Raw genomic sequence first — 17,099 nt, forward strand, 5'->3', positions numbered from 1 at the left:
CCAAGGAAGAGACCTGAATAAATCTTACTCCTATTTGTTATTCTTTTTTAAATCCCCATCTAGATTTGGAGGTTGATTTGTGGAAGAATAATTTGCCTTGATTTGAAAGATACTTTCTGCAGTAGTCTGCTTATTTATAATTTTAGGATATTTGAAAGAAGATATGGAAGCAGAAAATTTGCAGTAAGTTTTTATGTATTTTCCCTTTGCTACTTAGGTTATAGAAAAAAATGTTTCTGTTTTCTTGTTTTTAAATAGTTTTATTTTGTTAAGCTTGGTGTTTCATTAACAATTATCTTTTTATTACATGCTCCTCTGTCTGATTTGGAACATGGACAATAGCCAAAGAAAAAATTTTAATTTAAGCGATTAGCATAATAAAATAATAATGATGATAGCAGATAATATCAGTGTGAGTGGGCAATAACTTTTTTTTTTTTTTTGCTGCACTGAGCCTTTGTTGCTGCGCACGGGCTTTCTCTAGTTGCGGCGAGTGGGAGCCACTCTTCGTTGCGGTGCACGGGCCTCTCATTGCGGTGGCCCCTCTTGCTGCGGAGCACGGGCTCCAGTCACGCGAGCTTCAGTACTTGTGGCTCACGGGCTCCAGAGCACAGGCTCAGCAGTTGTGGCGCACAGGCCCAGCTGCTCTGCGCATGTGGGATCCTCCTGGACCAGGGCTCGAACCTGTGTCCCCTGCATTGGCAGGCAGATTCCCAACTACTGCGCCACCAGGGAAGCCCAGCAATAACCATTTTAATAAGGATTTTTATTTTAATAAAATTCTAATCACTTATTTTGCTTAATGGTTTGTGTATTAGTTGTAAAAATAAGTCATGCTATAAATATCTTTTCTTCAACATACTTAGAAATTATGGAAGTTAATACATTTGACCAATATGGTTTTACTCCCTCACTTTGAAAAGTCCATTCAAACAAAAAACAAACTTTAAAAAATATATATATACCTGAGCTGGTTCTAATTAAATAAATGTTAGTTTATTTTTAGAAGACTCATCTCTATAATGTTCTTCCTGTTTTATTTTTAGTCCTTTCTGCTGGGTTCCTGGGTTTTGTCAGCGGTGGGTGACTTTATCCTCGTTGAAGCTGTGCGGTATTCCTTTGGTATCACTGCAGCCAGGAATTTGCCTTCTGGATTGTAAGTAGCTATCAAATATTAGCTTAATTCATAACTACTTAAATCTGACTTAAAGCATTATTATACATGAAAGTCAGTAAGAGAATATTTTAAACTTTTAGATATAGTAAAATTGATTTTATATGTAAAAATTCCAGTGTATACTTAACATTTTCATTATGTTCTTGGCACAGAATCTGTTTTACACTCACTCTTTTATTTTAGCTTTCAAATCTCATATTTTAGAGAATTTTTAATGAATTTTCTCTTCTGGTCCTGCAGACAGAATTGTGTTTTCATAGTGAAATTTTGTCTTTGTAACTTTGTTAACTAATTAAACATAAAAATACAAAATTTAATTAATTAGATTAGGAAACAAAGTTTATTTGTCTGAAGTTAAGCTTCTGAAGAATGATGCTTTTCTTAAATTATATTGTTTATATATTTCCACCAAAGGTAAAAGAAAATCAGTATATAGATTATAACTTTGTAGCCAATCTGCAGTGGGCAACCTAACTCATAGAGTGTCTGTGCTTTCATATTGTGTTGGTTTTCTTTAAAAACAAAATGAGAAAACATGTATTAATTTATGAAATAATTGGCATTTAGGAGCAGAGTTGTTAGCACATATAAATGCCTTTGAAGCATCTCTGAATTAAGTTTCTGAGACGGTTTTTAAGATATGAGATACTATAAAATAAAGAACATATATTTAAAATTTGTGTGTACTAACTTCAGCCTTATTTTAATTTTCAGTATATATTTTTGAGAACTGTTAGGCTATTGCAAGTACCTTGATTTAGACTCACTTTGGATCTCTATTTTTAAAATACGGTTAGTGATCTTATAGCTCTCACACTTACATTGTTAATATTTATGGTAATAGCTGCCCTTCGTGGGATTTACTGAATTATTGGCATGAGTATTGATGTTTAGTTGTCTTAATAATGTATGATTCTGAATAATATTTTAATGGAGACACATAAAGTTCTGTGTCATAATTATGCAGTTTTTTAGTTTTACGGGTTGTAATTGCAGTTAGACTAAGAAGTTTAAGTTGACTATTCTGCTGTTGTGGTAAATAGTGTAGTCATTAGGAATGATTCCATGTTGATTCAGAAAAGAAGTAGCATTACTAAATCATTAGTTTTCCCCTAACGTTTCTCATTGAGGCCAATTCTTTTTGGTTCTTTATAAGGCCTACTGAGTTGTAGAAGGGTTATGTGTATCGTGTATGTTTGTGTTAGAATAAATTTAGTGGATGGGTAGTAACATAGCTTTTAATTCTTATTTACATCGTCCCCTTGTGTGATGACTTTTTTTTTTCTATTGCACATTGAGTTGAATGACAGTTATTTCTTTGAATGAATGACACTTATTTCTTTATGAAATCGTGACTGGTACGTATAAGGAAGATTGATTCAATTTTGAAGTTGGTGGCAATGTTTTTACTAATTCTTAAGGCCAGAAGGCTTTTACCTATTTAAATCTTAGCTAGTAGCAAGAATTGAAAATTTGAGTAAATTCAAAAGTTATAGGATCCCCTTTGAAAGACAGTGTGAATGTTAATTCAGACACCACCTGAATGAGAATATATTTCTCTTTCCTTTTAAATCATGAAACATTATAATATAGCTTTTTTGAATCTTGACGCGTTCTCAAACATAGACTTCTTGGAACCTAAATCTTTACTTCAATAAACTTTGCATTTTGTAAATATATCTTTTATTTGATGGTAAGCAAAGCTTCAAAAACTCAGGAGAGGAAACTTTTTTAGTCAATGTGTTTTATAATTTGCAGTGTTTTCCACATAATGTCTTGTTACCTTTTTCTTTCTCATCAATGCCAAGTTTACCTGCACTTCCTACAATTCTTCACTTCTTATTTAATTCTCTCTCTCTCTTTTTTAACCTCACCACTATTAAAACTTCTCTTATAAAGGTCACCAGTATCCAACTAATTTCTAAAGCCAGTGGCTTGTTTTCACTTGTCTTATCTGACCTTTCAGTGGCACATTAAATGCTTTTGACATCCCATTATTTCATGAAATAACCTGCTCGCCTGAATCCTAGCACACTACTCTCTCCTGGTCCTCTTTGACCTCCTTTACTCTTTGCAGCTCCTTTCTCAAGCTTACTCCAGGTGCTCTCTCTGTGCCGTCGCGTCCACCCCCATGACTTCAACTACAGTTAGCATCTGTTATTTGTTTCCCAGCTCTCTATTTCCAGTCCATATTGCTTTCTTGATCTTTCTTCAGTCATATTTCCTAGTGACTTCTAAGACTCAAGGAAAATTCATCATGTTCAGAAGCTCTTACCTCCTCTGATCACCTCTCTTTTTGCACTCTTATCTCCTCCTCCTTCTGTACTCCATATTTTAATTAATGGCATTTTCATCTACTCAGTCATCCAAGCTGGAAATCTTTCCCTCTTCTCATCAGTGGCGTAGGGCACCAACTTTTATTCATTCGAAGTCCTATGTAAGTCAGCTTTTCATCGCATCTCCTTGACTCCTTCTCTCATTATCCCGGTCTTAACTAGTCTTTTCTTGCCTAGATTTTTGCAGTAATTCTCCAACTAGTCTTCCTATCAATTCCAAAGTATTTCATGCAATGTTTTCAGAAGTTATCTTTCTAAAATAGAAGTTTGACCATGCTAATCTTCCTTTTAAAAACCTCTAAGTCCTTATTTTCTTCAGGATAAAAATCAAGCTTCTTCAAGGTGGCATCAGGGCCGTCTAGAATAGTACAGATGGCTTAGACTTTGCCATCACATAGACCAATTTACCTGAGATTCCAGCTCTGCCGTGTATTATTTGTGTGTCATCTTGAGCAAGTTACTTCTCTCAACTTCCCTCATCTGTAAATTGGGGCTCATACTCTGTAATTCACAGGGCAGTGGAGGGAACTAAGTAAGGTCACCTATGCAGACATCCTAGCAGTAGCAGCCTCCCCACCCCATATATTGTTGTTTGTTTCTTTCCCTTCAAAGCCCTCATAATCTGACCCCAGTCCAATGTTTCAAGCCACTCCCCCATCAGTCATTCAGCTTTCTTAACATGCTATGTATTTGTATTCTCGTACCTGCTGGTTTTCTTTCTGCACCCTGTTGCCCTTTGGCAGGACTAATTGTCCTTTTTTTAAATAAATTTATTTATTTTATTTTATTTATTTTTGGCTGCATCGGGTCTTCATTGTGGTGCGCGGGCTTCTCATTGCGGTGGCTTCTCTTGTTGCGGAGCACGGCCTCTAGGCCCACGGGCTTCAGTAGTTGTGGCACGTGGGCTTCAGCAGTTGTGGCACGTGGGCTCAGTAGTTGTGGCTCGTGGGTTCTAGAGCACAGGCTCAGTAGTTGTGGCGCATGGGCTTAGTTGCTCTGCAGCATGTGGGATCTTCCCGGACCAGGGCTCGAGCCCGTATCCCCTGCATTGGCAGGCAGATTCTTAACCACTGCGCCACCAGGGAGTTCCCCCCCAACTAGTCTCAAGTAGAGTCTGGTGCATACTCGGCTCTCAGTAAGTATTTATTGAATGACTATAGTCTGTTTCCAAAGGAAAATGAATTTAGAGTAGGTGGGGGCTGATGGCAATGGCCTTTACAGCACCCTCAGGTGCTTGCTTCTGCAAATTTTGCTCTGCAGCAGTAACAGTGATGAGTTGAACATAGTTGTTTGTGTAGGAATCATGGAAGTTTGGTGTTTAGAATACAAAGTACTGGATTTAGACCACCAATTTGGAGTATAAATTAGACCAAAGGGAGCTGCATCTAGTTGGAAAATAATTCAATCAAGTTATTTCAAACAATAGCTCCAATATTTTGCCTGCTGACCTGATTGACATCATGACTCACCTGCACATAGAATTAAATCCAAAAAGTCAACTATGTATTTAGATGAGGCTTGAATATGAAACACGAATTGGATGCTTTTCTCCCAGTAATTCATGAAAATGTTTTATACAGGTTTTAAAAGTAAAGATAATGAATTTATTAAAATACTTTAGTGTATTTAATTATGCTGCCACAGTAATAAGATCTCACAAAGGAGGAAGAGTTCTTAAAGTTTATTATTTGTTTTCGGGAGAGAAGGGACTTGATGATATCATACAGAATATCCACTGACCCTAAGTTAGTAAAGTGAATTTAAAGAGATCGAAGACAAGCAATGACCGTTCATAACATTTCACTGTTTATGTTGCTTAGGGACCGTAAACTACCGGAGCGGAAGCTCTTTCTGCGCACGCTCCGAAGATAATTGCGGTATAGCATGACACTAATGACTCGAGCCTGAAATTGTTTTGAAACAATGTAGTAGAGAATCACATCCAGACAGGTGCTGAGGTTCATGAGGAAGGTGGCAAAGGCTCCCCACGGGTTGTAGCTGTTCTCCTCCCCTCCCAGCATCAGGAAAGCAAAGCAGATGTGGAAAGGCATGAAGCAGACGAGCACCTGCACCATGAGCGTGATAATGATCCGTATAGACTTCTTCTTGACTTTTGGCTTCAGCTTAGATGTCTTACCGTGAAGGAGACTATGAATAATGACCAAGTAGCACCCAATCATGATGAACAGAGGAATCAAGAAAAAGAAAATCAGTCGAGTGAAGTTCAGCGCATTAATAGCTTTTAAGTGGATGATGTCAGAAATCTTGAGGCAGGTGGCAGGGTTGGAGGCTTTATCTGGGTCTTCATAGAGCAGTAGGAGTGGGATGGTGGTTGTCAGGGTCATTATCCAGACTCCCACACACGCTAGCATGGCCTTGCATGTGTTTTTAAGTTCCTTGGTGTGTTTCGGCTGTACAATGGCCATGTATCTGTCGGCACTAATGAAAGCAAGAAGCCATAGAGCAATACTTGGATAAAACACTGTGAGAGCCCCAAGAATCTGGCAGAAGTACTCTCCAAACGGCCATTCACCTTTTGCATAATAAAACATTCGAAAGGGTAAGCTCATTATAAATATCAAGTCCAGTAGTGCCACATTCATCATATAGATGGTTACAGTGGTTCTCTTCTTGGTGGTACAACTGAAAACCCATAAGGCAGTGACATTAACGAATAAGCCAGTTATGAAGATACAGCTGTAGAAGACAAGGGCTGCTGTTTTGTATTCGTCTGGATATGGGTCGATAGAAGGGCCAGGTTGAGCTTGACTGTGAGGGGTGGTCATCTTATAGCTTGTTGTGGGCATGACACTTAGAAACTGTAAAATAGTTAAGAATAAGAGGAATAAAACTCTTTGTTGAAAAAATAAATGCTTAACATTCTCACACTCGACTTGGCATATCAGTGGATTTTAATTTTGACAGTATTTTGTGTCATAGAGTCAATATATGTGTCTTAGTGTTTATTAAGAAATACACTCCCTAGGTATTATTACTAATATGTACTAACATATCAGTGTATTAAGATGGTCTGGTGTGTCATGATGCACTGGCAAATGTATTCATTTCCTCTCTGTAGTGTGAAATTGGGTAACAATTGTGCCTATGGTAGGTATCCTTTGTTTGGGACTAATTGGGGAAAAGCCATTCTGAAGTTTGAATCTTAGAAAATATTGATAGTTTGCCACCTTTTATCATCTTCATTCTGTTTCAATATTTGGTAACCCAGATTAGTAATGTCCAAATAATGAATTTTTACTCATTAAATATAATTTTAATTATATAAATATATATAAATTATGTATTAGAAAACTAATAAAAAAAACCATATAACTGGTTGCTTACTGAATATTCACAGTAATTCTCATTTGAGAGCAGGAACGTTTCCTTTTTACTATATATATATAAATTATGTATTAGAAAACTAATAAAAAAAACCATATAACTGGTTGCTTACTGAATATTCACAGTAATTCTCATTTGAGAGCAGGAACGTTTCCTTTTTACTGCTAAATCCCCACTGCCTGATGAGTACATAGTAGATACTCAGTAAGTAATATTTGCTGAATTGATGGATAAGTGAAGGAAGGAAACTTAGGCAGGGTGACCCAGAGCAAGCACTCTCTAGTTTGTCAATGAAGTCTTGCTTAATTGGCCATTAAACCATTTTGTTTTTTTTAAGTGGCAAACACTTCTTCGTAGTATTATGTTCTCTCTAGATTATCATAGGTCTAGAAACAGCAGTGTCTTGTGCCATGGTATACAGATCAAGAACTTTTACTCTCTCTGTTTTTTTTTTGGCCACACCTTGTGGCATGAGGGATCTTAGTTCCCCGACCAGGGATCGAACCCGTACCCCCTGCACTGGGAGTGCAGAGTCTTAACCCCTGGAACTGCCAGGGAAGTCCCACAAGAACTTGACTCTTAAAACAATAGATGGGCTAGGTTTTAATGCACAGTTGGGAGTGCCTAATGCTGAGTCTTCCAGATGGTGTTTACCAGTGCCCCAGAAGCGGATTACACTGCTGCAGTGGTGCATGGAGAGCAACACCTTGAGAATAAGATATTGCTAGTATATGGGCTTCCCTGGTGGCACAGTGGTTGAGAATCTGCCTGCTAATGCAGGGGCCACGGGTTCGAGCCCTGGTCTGGGAAGATCCCACATGCCGCGGAGCAACTAGGCCCGTGAGCCACAACTACTGAGCCTGCGCGACTGGAGCCTGTGCTCCACAACAAGAGAGGCCGCGATAGTGAGAGGCACACGCACCGTGATGAAGAGTGGCCCCCGCTTGCCGCAACTAGAGAAAGCCCTCGCACAGAAACGAAGACCCAGCACAGCCAAAAATAAATTAATTAAATAAAGTACCTATCTAAAAAAAAAAAAAGATATTGCTAGTATAGTAACTTTCATGCCCTCACTCTACCGAGATCCAGAAGCGTAAGTATTATTTGTCAAATTTAATTTTAAAAAAGGAATATCAAAGACAAATAGTTATTAGTAAGAAGTCACTCAGTAACTTTATGTGTTTGCAGAAACTAATTTCCACCCCCCACCCCCCGCAAATGCCCATTTCTACTGGAAGGGAGTTTAGCTGTGACCCCCTCAGTGTGAAATTTCTATCACCCACGATATAACATCAACAACAGTGATTTTAAAAATAGACTCGCTACAAAGAGATGGAACTTTGTGGCATCCCCCTTGAAATATGGAGGTGTAAGAAAAGTTTCCCTCAAAAATGTCACTTTGCAGAATGGTCTCTCTCTCATTCAGCCCTGAGTCTCTGTTTAGTGAAAACTGGGGGAGGTTAGCCATCTGGTAGTGGCATCATGGGCTGTAATTTAAAATTAATTTGAGCAGTTGCTGAGGACAAACACAAGGTATGAATTTGTTTTCTTCTCCCTCCTTTCTTCCCTTCCTGCCTTCCTGACTGTAGCGAGTTTGCCAGATATTTAGGTTAAATATGATTTTGGAGTAGAATTCTATATATTTAAAAGCCTGTGTTTATTAAAATTTCCAAATATTGTGTTGACTAGAATATTAATTTCTCTAAAATGAGAAAAATACTACATAGAAAAATTAACTCTCTAGTATTATCATACAAAGGAAAATAATTTTAGAGACTTAACTCATTATTAACTTTCCATGAATTTTTAGATAGTAAAAATTGTAATGTAAATGACATTTTGTATCCTTTTTTCTTTTGTATCAGAACTCCCTCCACCCATCCTTATTCCCGAATTTTGTCACATAAATTCCTTACTTACAAACCATTTTTGAGTAAATCTTTTTCCCCTCATTGGGTTCAAGCTGACTTTATGTCACCAACAGTTGTGTTCATTTGCTTAAGGTTAACTAAAATACGTGTGATGCATGTGTTTTAAAGGCATTACCATCCATACAGGTTGTACTCTGTACACACGGATAAATTTTTGGATAAATATTGAAAAGTGATTGGCTTTTAAGTCAGCATTTTAAAAGCTTTAGATTCCGTGATTAGCTAGTCTTTTCTTAAAAGACTTTAAGTACATTCTGTGAAACAATGTAATTGAAACCAGGTGACAAAGACTCCTAAAGATATTTATGATTTATTGTATCAACATTTTCTTTAAGTTTAAAAAACTTACATTTACTATTAAGGTAAAACAGTATTGAAAATAAATGAAACAACATGTTAATAATGTAGGAAGATGACAGTATATCCCGTTTGAGGGTCCTTCACCAACACAGTTTCCGTAATATATTATTAAAATAAAACAAGGATTTTGAGATTTAGTAAATAAGTACAGCATTATTTCTGATAATCTGTGATGAAGTTAATTAAATGCTACTTACCTCCTGTCCATCAAAGGCTGTGTTTGAGAGGAACATTTCTCCGTATACCCAGTTCTGTAAAAGGGATTTCTTTGAGTTGCTTGTGTTAAAATAGCTCTTTCTAGAAATGGTATATTTAAGAAATGCTGTATTTCTTTTGTTTTAGGTTCTTCCGTTGCTTTAAGAAGTTGTTTCAAATATAATACTTGGTATAGGAGTTGGTACTTGTTCAGCTGTAATTGCTGCTTTGTCTCTTTCAGGAAGTACTCTCTGAAATAAGGCTTTTTCAACTTATGACTTTGCCCTGGATGTGGTTTTTCTCTTTCACAAATGATTTGTTTATGAAGTCATGCTTAGCATAAGCTCCCCATGAAATGATGGCCTATATTTAAGAGAATCATACAGAAAGGAGAAAATGTCTTGAGTTTGTTTACTTGGTGCTTAAAGTCTGCATCATCTGTTGAAAGAGAATGAGATTTGATGTTGACTGAATAGAATTCATAGTATAACTTAGTTTCTAAGCTGTGTGACTTTGTCTAGTTACTTAAGCACTCTGAGCCTTTGTTCCTGCTTAGTTTCTATAGTGCTAAAATAGAGATAATACCCATCTGGTAGAATTTTGAGGACTCTAAACCAGAGAAGTCCAAGGGCTAACCTGGCACCTAGTAGGTAACTTCCAAACAGCGTTAACCCTTTACTACAAAGTTCCTAAAATCATTGAATATCCACTTTTTACTGCTAAACCATTTCTTTTTTTTTTTTTTTTTTTTTTTTTTTTTGCGGTGTGTGGGCCTCTCACTGTTGTGGCCTCTCCTGTTGTGGAGCACAGGCTCTGGACGTGCAGGCTCAGCGGCCATGGCTCACGGGCCCAGCCGCTCCGCGGCATGTGGGATCTTCCTGGACCAGGGCACGAACCCATGTCCCCAGCATTGGCAGGCGGACTCTCAACCACTGCGCCACCAGGGAAGCCCTAAACCATTTCTAAATGGTAGAAATTTTGGGACCCTCAGTTATTTGCTTCTGCTTTGCATATACCTTTACCTACTTTGGTTTGCTTTATTTATTAAGTCCCCAATGCTTCATATCCCTTTTCTGTCACATGGACGTCTAGAAGTAATTCCTTTTGCAAAAACATCCCTACAAATTGTTAAGAACTTTGGAAGTCTTTAGTGGAATAATTTACATATTAGGAGTATTTTAACCTAAGAAGGGAAGTGAGACCAACGAAAAGGGAAGTGAGCAACCCCAATCATTGCCTGCCTGCCTAGTTACATTAAAGTTTTTACTTTCTCTTTTCTTTAAAAAAAATCATAATTTCCTTTGCTTGTACTAAAATTTTAATCATCTTTATACTTGGTTATGCGTGATTTACCAGCCTTTAAAAGGTACATGAACTTGACTGGTGTTTTAATTTAAGACAGTTTGAGGGCACATGCTCCGTTTTTTTTTTTTTCTCAGACAAAACCGTAGTAAATCTGTGACTTATAAATTGCTTAAATTCTTTCCTTTGGTGATTAAAGTACTTTTAATTATGTTAATGCCAGAGTAATGGGTTTTAGAAGCACAAGCAACAGCCACAGCAGCTATTTCTTGTGTAAATGAGGATTTGAGGCCCAGAGAGGGCCAGTGACTTGCTGCAGAACTCAGACAACCAGGCCCAGCCTCTTCTGTGCCAAGTTCAGGGCCCTCCCCTTTCTGCCCTAGCTGCTGTAAAGACTTCCCGTTGTGAGGTGGTTACATTGACTTATTCACTAGACATGATTTGCTCATTGCTGAATTACAGTAATCAGTTTTTTATACATGGAGTTATGTTTCATACGCAGGCTAGGAGTTTGATATTTCACTTGGAGATAGGAACCTCTTATCTGCAGATCCAATCTTTTCATTGCCTTAATTTCATATAGCCTGTGACAGGTCTTCTAAAATTCAGTATTGATTAGTGTTCTCTGTGCTGCTGAAATCAACAGGCACAGGGAAGGCATATATCTCATTAAGACAAATGCCCTTGTACACAGGGAGATTCTTTTTTCTGACTTGCCAGTCTCTCAGAGAGAGGTACCCAGGGGCACAGCTTGAAGGTGGGTCCCGCCTTTCTCTCCATCTTAGCCTTACGGGATCTCCTACTCCTGGCCTTTCACAGGCTGTTCCACCAACAGCTGTGACATTCCTTCCCACCGCACTCCCATCTCTTGGCTTGGGCGGCTGCTATTTATCTTAAAAATTTTAGCTTAGATGCTGCCTTTCCTAGGAAGTTTTCTCTGACCCCTGAAGCTGGTTGATTATTCGCCCCTGTAAGGTTCCTTAGCACTGGATTCTTACCCCTGTAGTGGCTTGTGTTTGTATTATTATTGGGAGTTTATTTGCCTTTTATCCTTCACTACGTTGAGGTCCTTAAGGGTTTGCATGTGTTGTATATGTATGTATTTAACAGTCAGTTAGTAAATACTGGTTGAATGTGTGACTGAAAAAGAAGGTGAAGAAATGGAGGGTCGAATTACTGAGCCCAGTGTCAGCATCAGGGACACTTTGACTTGCTAATGTGAGGGGAACCCCCCAGTCACAAGGCAGACTGGAGGCAAGACCCACTGTCCTTCTCTCCATGACCCTGCAGCAATTAGCATTGTTGTCTGTGCTCGTGGCTCGTCACACAATAATTTTATGTTGGAAAAGAATTACAGTTAAAAAAAAATTTCCCCCAAACCATTTGGCAACAAGTAAGTAAACAATGGATCAAGAATTAAACCTTTGGGGCTTCCCTGGTGGCGCAGTGGTTGAGAGTCCACCTGCCGATGCAGGGGACGCGGGTTCGTGCCCCGGTCCGGGAAGATCCCACATGACGCGGAGCGGCTGGGCCCGTGAGCCGTGGCCGCTGAGCCTGTGCTCCGCAACGGGAGAGGCCACAACAGTGAGAGGCCCGCGTAGCAAAAAAAAAAAAAAAAGAATTAAACTTTTATAGTGTCTGGTTTGCCTCTTTAATACTTGAACCTAATGAAATTTTTATTCAAATAGAGGAGCTTATCTCATTCGGGGACCAATATTCATGCAGCTTTAATTTCCTTACTTATTTTGGGATATGAATGAAAGAAATGTTTCACCTTGCAAAAGAGGGATTTCACAGAGTTTCCTTCACTTTATAAAGTCATCTGTTTTAGCTCCTTTTTTTTTTTTTTGCGGTATGCGGGCCTCTCACTGTTGTGGCCTCTCCTGTTGTTAATAGACACAGTAAATCCCCATTATAAAAACATGCTCTTTGGGACTTCCCAGTGGTTAAGAATCCACCTTCCAGTGCGGGGGACACAGGTTCAGTCCCTGGTCGCGGAACTAAGTAAGATCCCACATACTGTGGGGCAACTAAGCCCATGCCCTCTAGAGCCCGCTCACCACAACTAGAGAGCCTGTGCGCCACAACTAAGACCTGACAGAGCCAAATAAATAAATAAATAAATTAAAAAAAAAAAAAAGAAAACGTGATGTTATATCAGAGATTTGTCTCTGCCACAGATAAAATTGTATTTCTCATTCTTAACACATTTCTCTGTACCTCAGCAAGTGTTAGTGAGGCTTATCCTAGTTCCTCAGACCAGTATTGTGATGAGGGGCCCACTGTAGTTACTGTTTATCTTTCCCAGCTCAGGTGGCCATCAGCACACACAGCCAGAGCAGTTGGTAGACAGCCAGTCCCCAGAAAGGAGAGGTGGTGAGGGACATGGGGGAAGTCCCGAACTAGGGTGAAAATCTTATCATTTGGCCCTGACGGTCTCCCACTTTGATCTTATGGAATCTTTGTGCCATACCCCTTTCTTTTTCAAGCTTGCATCTAAACTTACTGCTGTTTTTTGAGGGGCAGATATATTGAATAGTGGTTTCTGGATAAAGAAGACTGAGATACTATTTGTTTAAAACTATTTTATTTTAAATCCAGCAACTTACAACTGTAGTCTTATAGTCAAATTAGTATGGACCTCCTTTCCACTTGATTTCCTAAATTGTATTATAAATTTAACATTTCCCAAATTCCTTTTCCTTGGCAATTTTTGTTCAGTTTCACAATTTTACAGACATACGGGCAATCAGATGATTACTTACCTCACAGCAAGCAAGTTGAACCCAGATAACCAAAATGATAGATAATTCTAAAAATAAAATAATTAATTAATTCTAAAAATAAAATTGATCTAAATTGGCAATCAAAGTAGAGTTCCCTAAAGATATTAAAGATTCTTTCACTTAGAGGATCTTAGGAGAAGGCATCAACATGACAGTGAAATCATTCCTGGACCCACCGAAATCCCAGGCCAAGAGTTTGCAGGGTGACGTCTCATTAACTGCGTGGAGAGCCATTCAGTGGTCCCCAGGCACAGCCAATAAATTGGAACTCTCTGGTTATTGTGATGTACATGGCCACCTCCTACAGATTCTGGTCTCACAGTTAAAGGAGACATGTAGAGGGAGATGAGTTTCTAGGGGAAAATATCTAGTAATATGGTGAAGTAGCAGCGTAGAAGAAAAAGGTATTGTGGAGAGTCAGGATTGGTAAAGAAATGAGAGGTGTGTTATTGAGTTACTTAAATCCAAACTTGTGTACTGGTGTGTGTGATGGAGGATTTTAGTATCAGGCATCTGTATACTAAAAAGTAACTCCATGACTATAGGTTGAAGTTTGTTGGTTTAAAAAGTTACTTAGGATTTTTTATTATCTCTGCTATTACTCTTATCTGTATTATCAGAGGTGAACAATCATTAAGCAGAGGTCTAAGTGCTTTACATGCTTCACTGAATTTAACCATTATGCCAACAGCAAAGTATGTTGAGGACACAATAGTTGTATGGATGGTGTAACCCAGGGATATTTACTCAGGAGTCTCAGATTGTGAGATTGTGTTGTACTCTTTCTGTATTATGGTATTGTACTTTGTTTTAGTAAATTTTGTTGAAGTTGGTCCTACTTAATAGAGAATAATCAGAATAGTAATTTGATCTGTAGCAAAAGAATCTTCTGAGGGAAGAGACCATCCTTTCCTTTCCCTGTTTCTCACTAATGAGTTGATATTCCCAAGGAAAGATTTTGTAACTGGATTCTGTCAGCCTGTAAGTTTAATTTTGGGAGGGAGATCTCTGCCATTCAGTGAGCCAAAGACTTTTAAGCACTCAAAAATGCGTATATCCAAAAGGTTGGTAAACATGTATAAGTATGCTGGACCTCATAAGTAATCGGGAAGTGAAAATTAAAACCATAATAAGGATGTTACTACCCACTCACCAAAATGGCTACAGTGAAAAAGACTAACAACAAGAAGTGCTGGCTGAGTAGTATTCCATTATATATACTCAGCCAGCACTGGAATATTACTTGTCCATAAAAAGAAACGAAACGGAGTCATTTGTAGTGAGGTAGATGGACCTAGAGTCTGTCATACAGAGTGAAGTAAGTCAGAAAGAGAAAAACAAATACCTTATGCTAACGCATATATATGGAATCTAAGAAAAAAAATGGTACCGATGAACATAGTGGCAGGGCAGGAATAAAGACATAGACATAGAGAATGGACTTGAGGAGACGGAGGGGAATGGGGAAGCTGGGGCAAAGTGAGAGTAACATCGACATATGTACGCTACCGAATGTAAAATAGCTAATGGGAAGCAGCAGTATACCACAGGGAGATCAGCTTGGTGCTTTGCAACGACCTAGAGGGGTGGGATAGGGAGGGTGGGAGGGAGACGCAAGAGGGAGGGGATATGGGGATAGATGTATGCATGTGGCCGATTCACTTTGGTGTACAACAGAAACTAACACAGTATTGTGAAGCAATTATACTCCAATAAAGATCTACTTTAAAAAAAAGAAAAGTGTTGGTGAGGGTACAGAGCAACCAGGAACTCTTGCGCGTGGCTGGTCGGAGCTTAAATTTGGAAAACAGTTGGATATTAAGTACTAAAATGAAGATGCATACACCCTATGACTCACATTCCACTCCTAGGTAGAAATGCGTGTTCCTGTGCACCAGGAGTTAGAGATAGGAATGTTCACAGTAGCATGATTTCTAATCACTCCAAATTAGGGACAACCCACATGTTCAGCAACTGTAGAGTGGATAGATCAGTTGTGTCGACAAGCAGTTGACTGCTTTTCACAATCCAAATGAATCACATAGAAGGCGCATGGAACAACGCAGGCGAATCTCGTGCGTATGTTGTTAAGTGAAAAGAGCCAGACGTGAAGGAATTCATACTGTACGATTCCATTTATATGAATTTCAGAAAGCAGACCAAATTGAAATAAAGAGTTTAGGGATTCGCGCATAGGGTTGCGGGAGCATGTAATACGTAAGGCACACGGGAGAGCTCCCAGGATGCTGGGAAGTTCTGTTTGTTGACCTGAGTGCTAATTATTTTAGTGTTTGTTGTGTGATAATTCATTAATCTATTTTTGTTTTGCCCTTGTATCTATAAGGGTCTCAAGAGAAAACAGATAGCACACTTAAACTAGAATAATTCAAGGGCTTATGTATAAAGATCTAATGACAAGAATGGAACCTAGTGACAAAAGGGGGACCTTTGGCAGGACCGTTTCCTTGTTGTGCCCACCACCTTTAGGCCCAAAGAGATTAAGGAAGGGAGAGGTTACTAGAACCTGGAGGGGTCACCCCTGGAGAGTCAGCTGCCTTGGAAACAGTAAGTGTGAAGTAACAAGGAACAAGGGGAGTAAGTACCCTGGCCTCAGGCTCCTCCTTGCCCAGATGTCCTCTGAGGCGCTAGCAGAACTCAGCAGAAGCCAGGGGGCCCTTGAGCCTTTGGGTGGAATCTGTACCCTCAGCCTCAGGAACAGAGCAGGGTGGAGAAGAGAAAAGAAGCAAGTGGATTTTTCCAGCATGCTGGGTTTTTCTGTATGAGTGTTACATTTTGTATGAAAGAGGTTTCTTTAAAAAAAGCTTAGGCTTTGAGTTGGCAAAACTGGGTTTGAGGCTATCTGCTTCTTCTAAGCTGTTTCCATGAGTAATTTTTTTTAAACACCTTGAGTCTCATCTCATCTGTGAATCATCTGTTCTTATCTATGAATCATCTCTTCTTATCTGTGAATCATCTCATTCTTATAGCTTGTGCAAAGCACATGTTTTAGACACCAAGTACTAGTTCTCATTGTCTCTCTCCTGCCTGAAATACCTTTTTTTTCTTTGCAGCATATTTTTCCTGGGAATTTTCAGACTGGGAGTGAATAACAGTGCAAGAGGTCTGTCTATGCTACTCATTAATTAGCTGAGTTATTGTTTTTAAAAGTTAATTTTCTCTGATCATGACTCTTCCCAGCTGGAAGAAAGGGGAATTTGGATGAGGCTTTCTTGAAGGGCTTCCCACCTCTGGCATTATACAGTTTCTAAGGAACTCTTCCCACTGCAGTGAGTACTTTATCATTGTCTCCTTTTGAATTTTTGTACGACTGGAGATGAGAGACGTAGGATAGTACTTGGGCCTCTGTGCCCTCACAGCTTCTGGGTGGAACCCCAAATGTGTCCAGGAGTCGTTTAGTCAGACCTCATTGCAGGGAGCCTTGAATGTGTTTGTTGGTATTTGGGTCCTACTTGAAACTCAGAGAACCCAGAACCCTGTGGGGTTCCCATTAATTCCTGGCTGTTGCCTTCCTTTCATATCCTTTATTGTGTTGATTTCTTTAGTGGGTATTTTTTTTTAATTTTTTAATTGAAGTATAGTTGATTTACAATGTCAGCTTCTGGTGTACAGCAAAGTGATTCAATTATGTATTTATATATTCTTTTTC

General features: G+C 38.9%; 2 protein-coding genes across 2 annotated transcripts in view; one reads left to right on the plus strand and one right to left on the minus strand.

Annotated features, from left to right (window-relative positions):
- The window catches only part of UBAC2 (UBA domain containing 2), a 155,048-nt gene that overhangs the window by 26,589 nt on the left and 111,360 nt on the right, over positions 1-17,099 (plus strand). Inside the window, exons 3-4 of the mRNA XM_065896047.1 lie at positions 64-183; positions 1,047-1,156. Of these exons, the coding sequence (XP_065752119.1) occupies positions 64-183; positions 1,047-1,156 (230 nt within the window). The remainder of the gene's footprint in view (positions 1-63; positions 184-1,046; positions 1,157-17,099) is intronic.
- Positions 5,180-9,574, minus strand: GPR18 (G protein-coupled receptor 18). The gene is made up of 2 exons (XM_065896239.1): positions 9,347-9,574; positions 5,180-6,332 (listed from the first exon to the last, which is right to left on the minus strand). Exons 1-2 carry the CDS (start codon positions 9,380-9,382, stop codon positions 5,304-5,306), a joined length of 1,065 nt encoding a protein of 354 aa, XP_065752311.1. The 5' UTR covers positions 9,383-9,574; the 3' UTR covers positions 5,180-5,303.

Source organism: Phocoena phocoena, chromosome 18 (genome assembly GCF_963924675.1).
Source record: "Phocoena phocoena chromosome 18, mPhoPho1.1, whole genome shotgun sequence".
NCBI classification, from domain to species: Eukaryota; Metazoa; Chordata; class Mammalia; order Artiodactyla; family Phocoenidae; genus Phocoena; species Phocoena phocoena.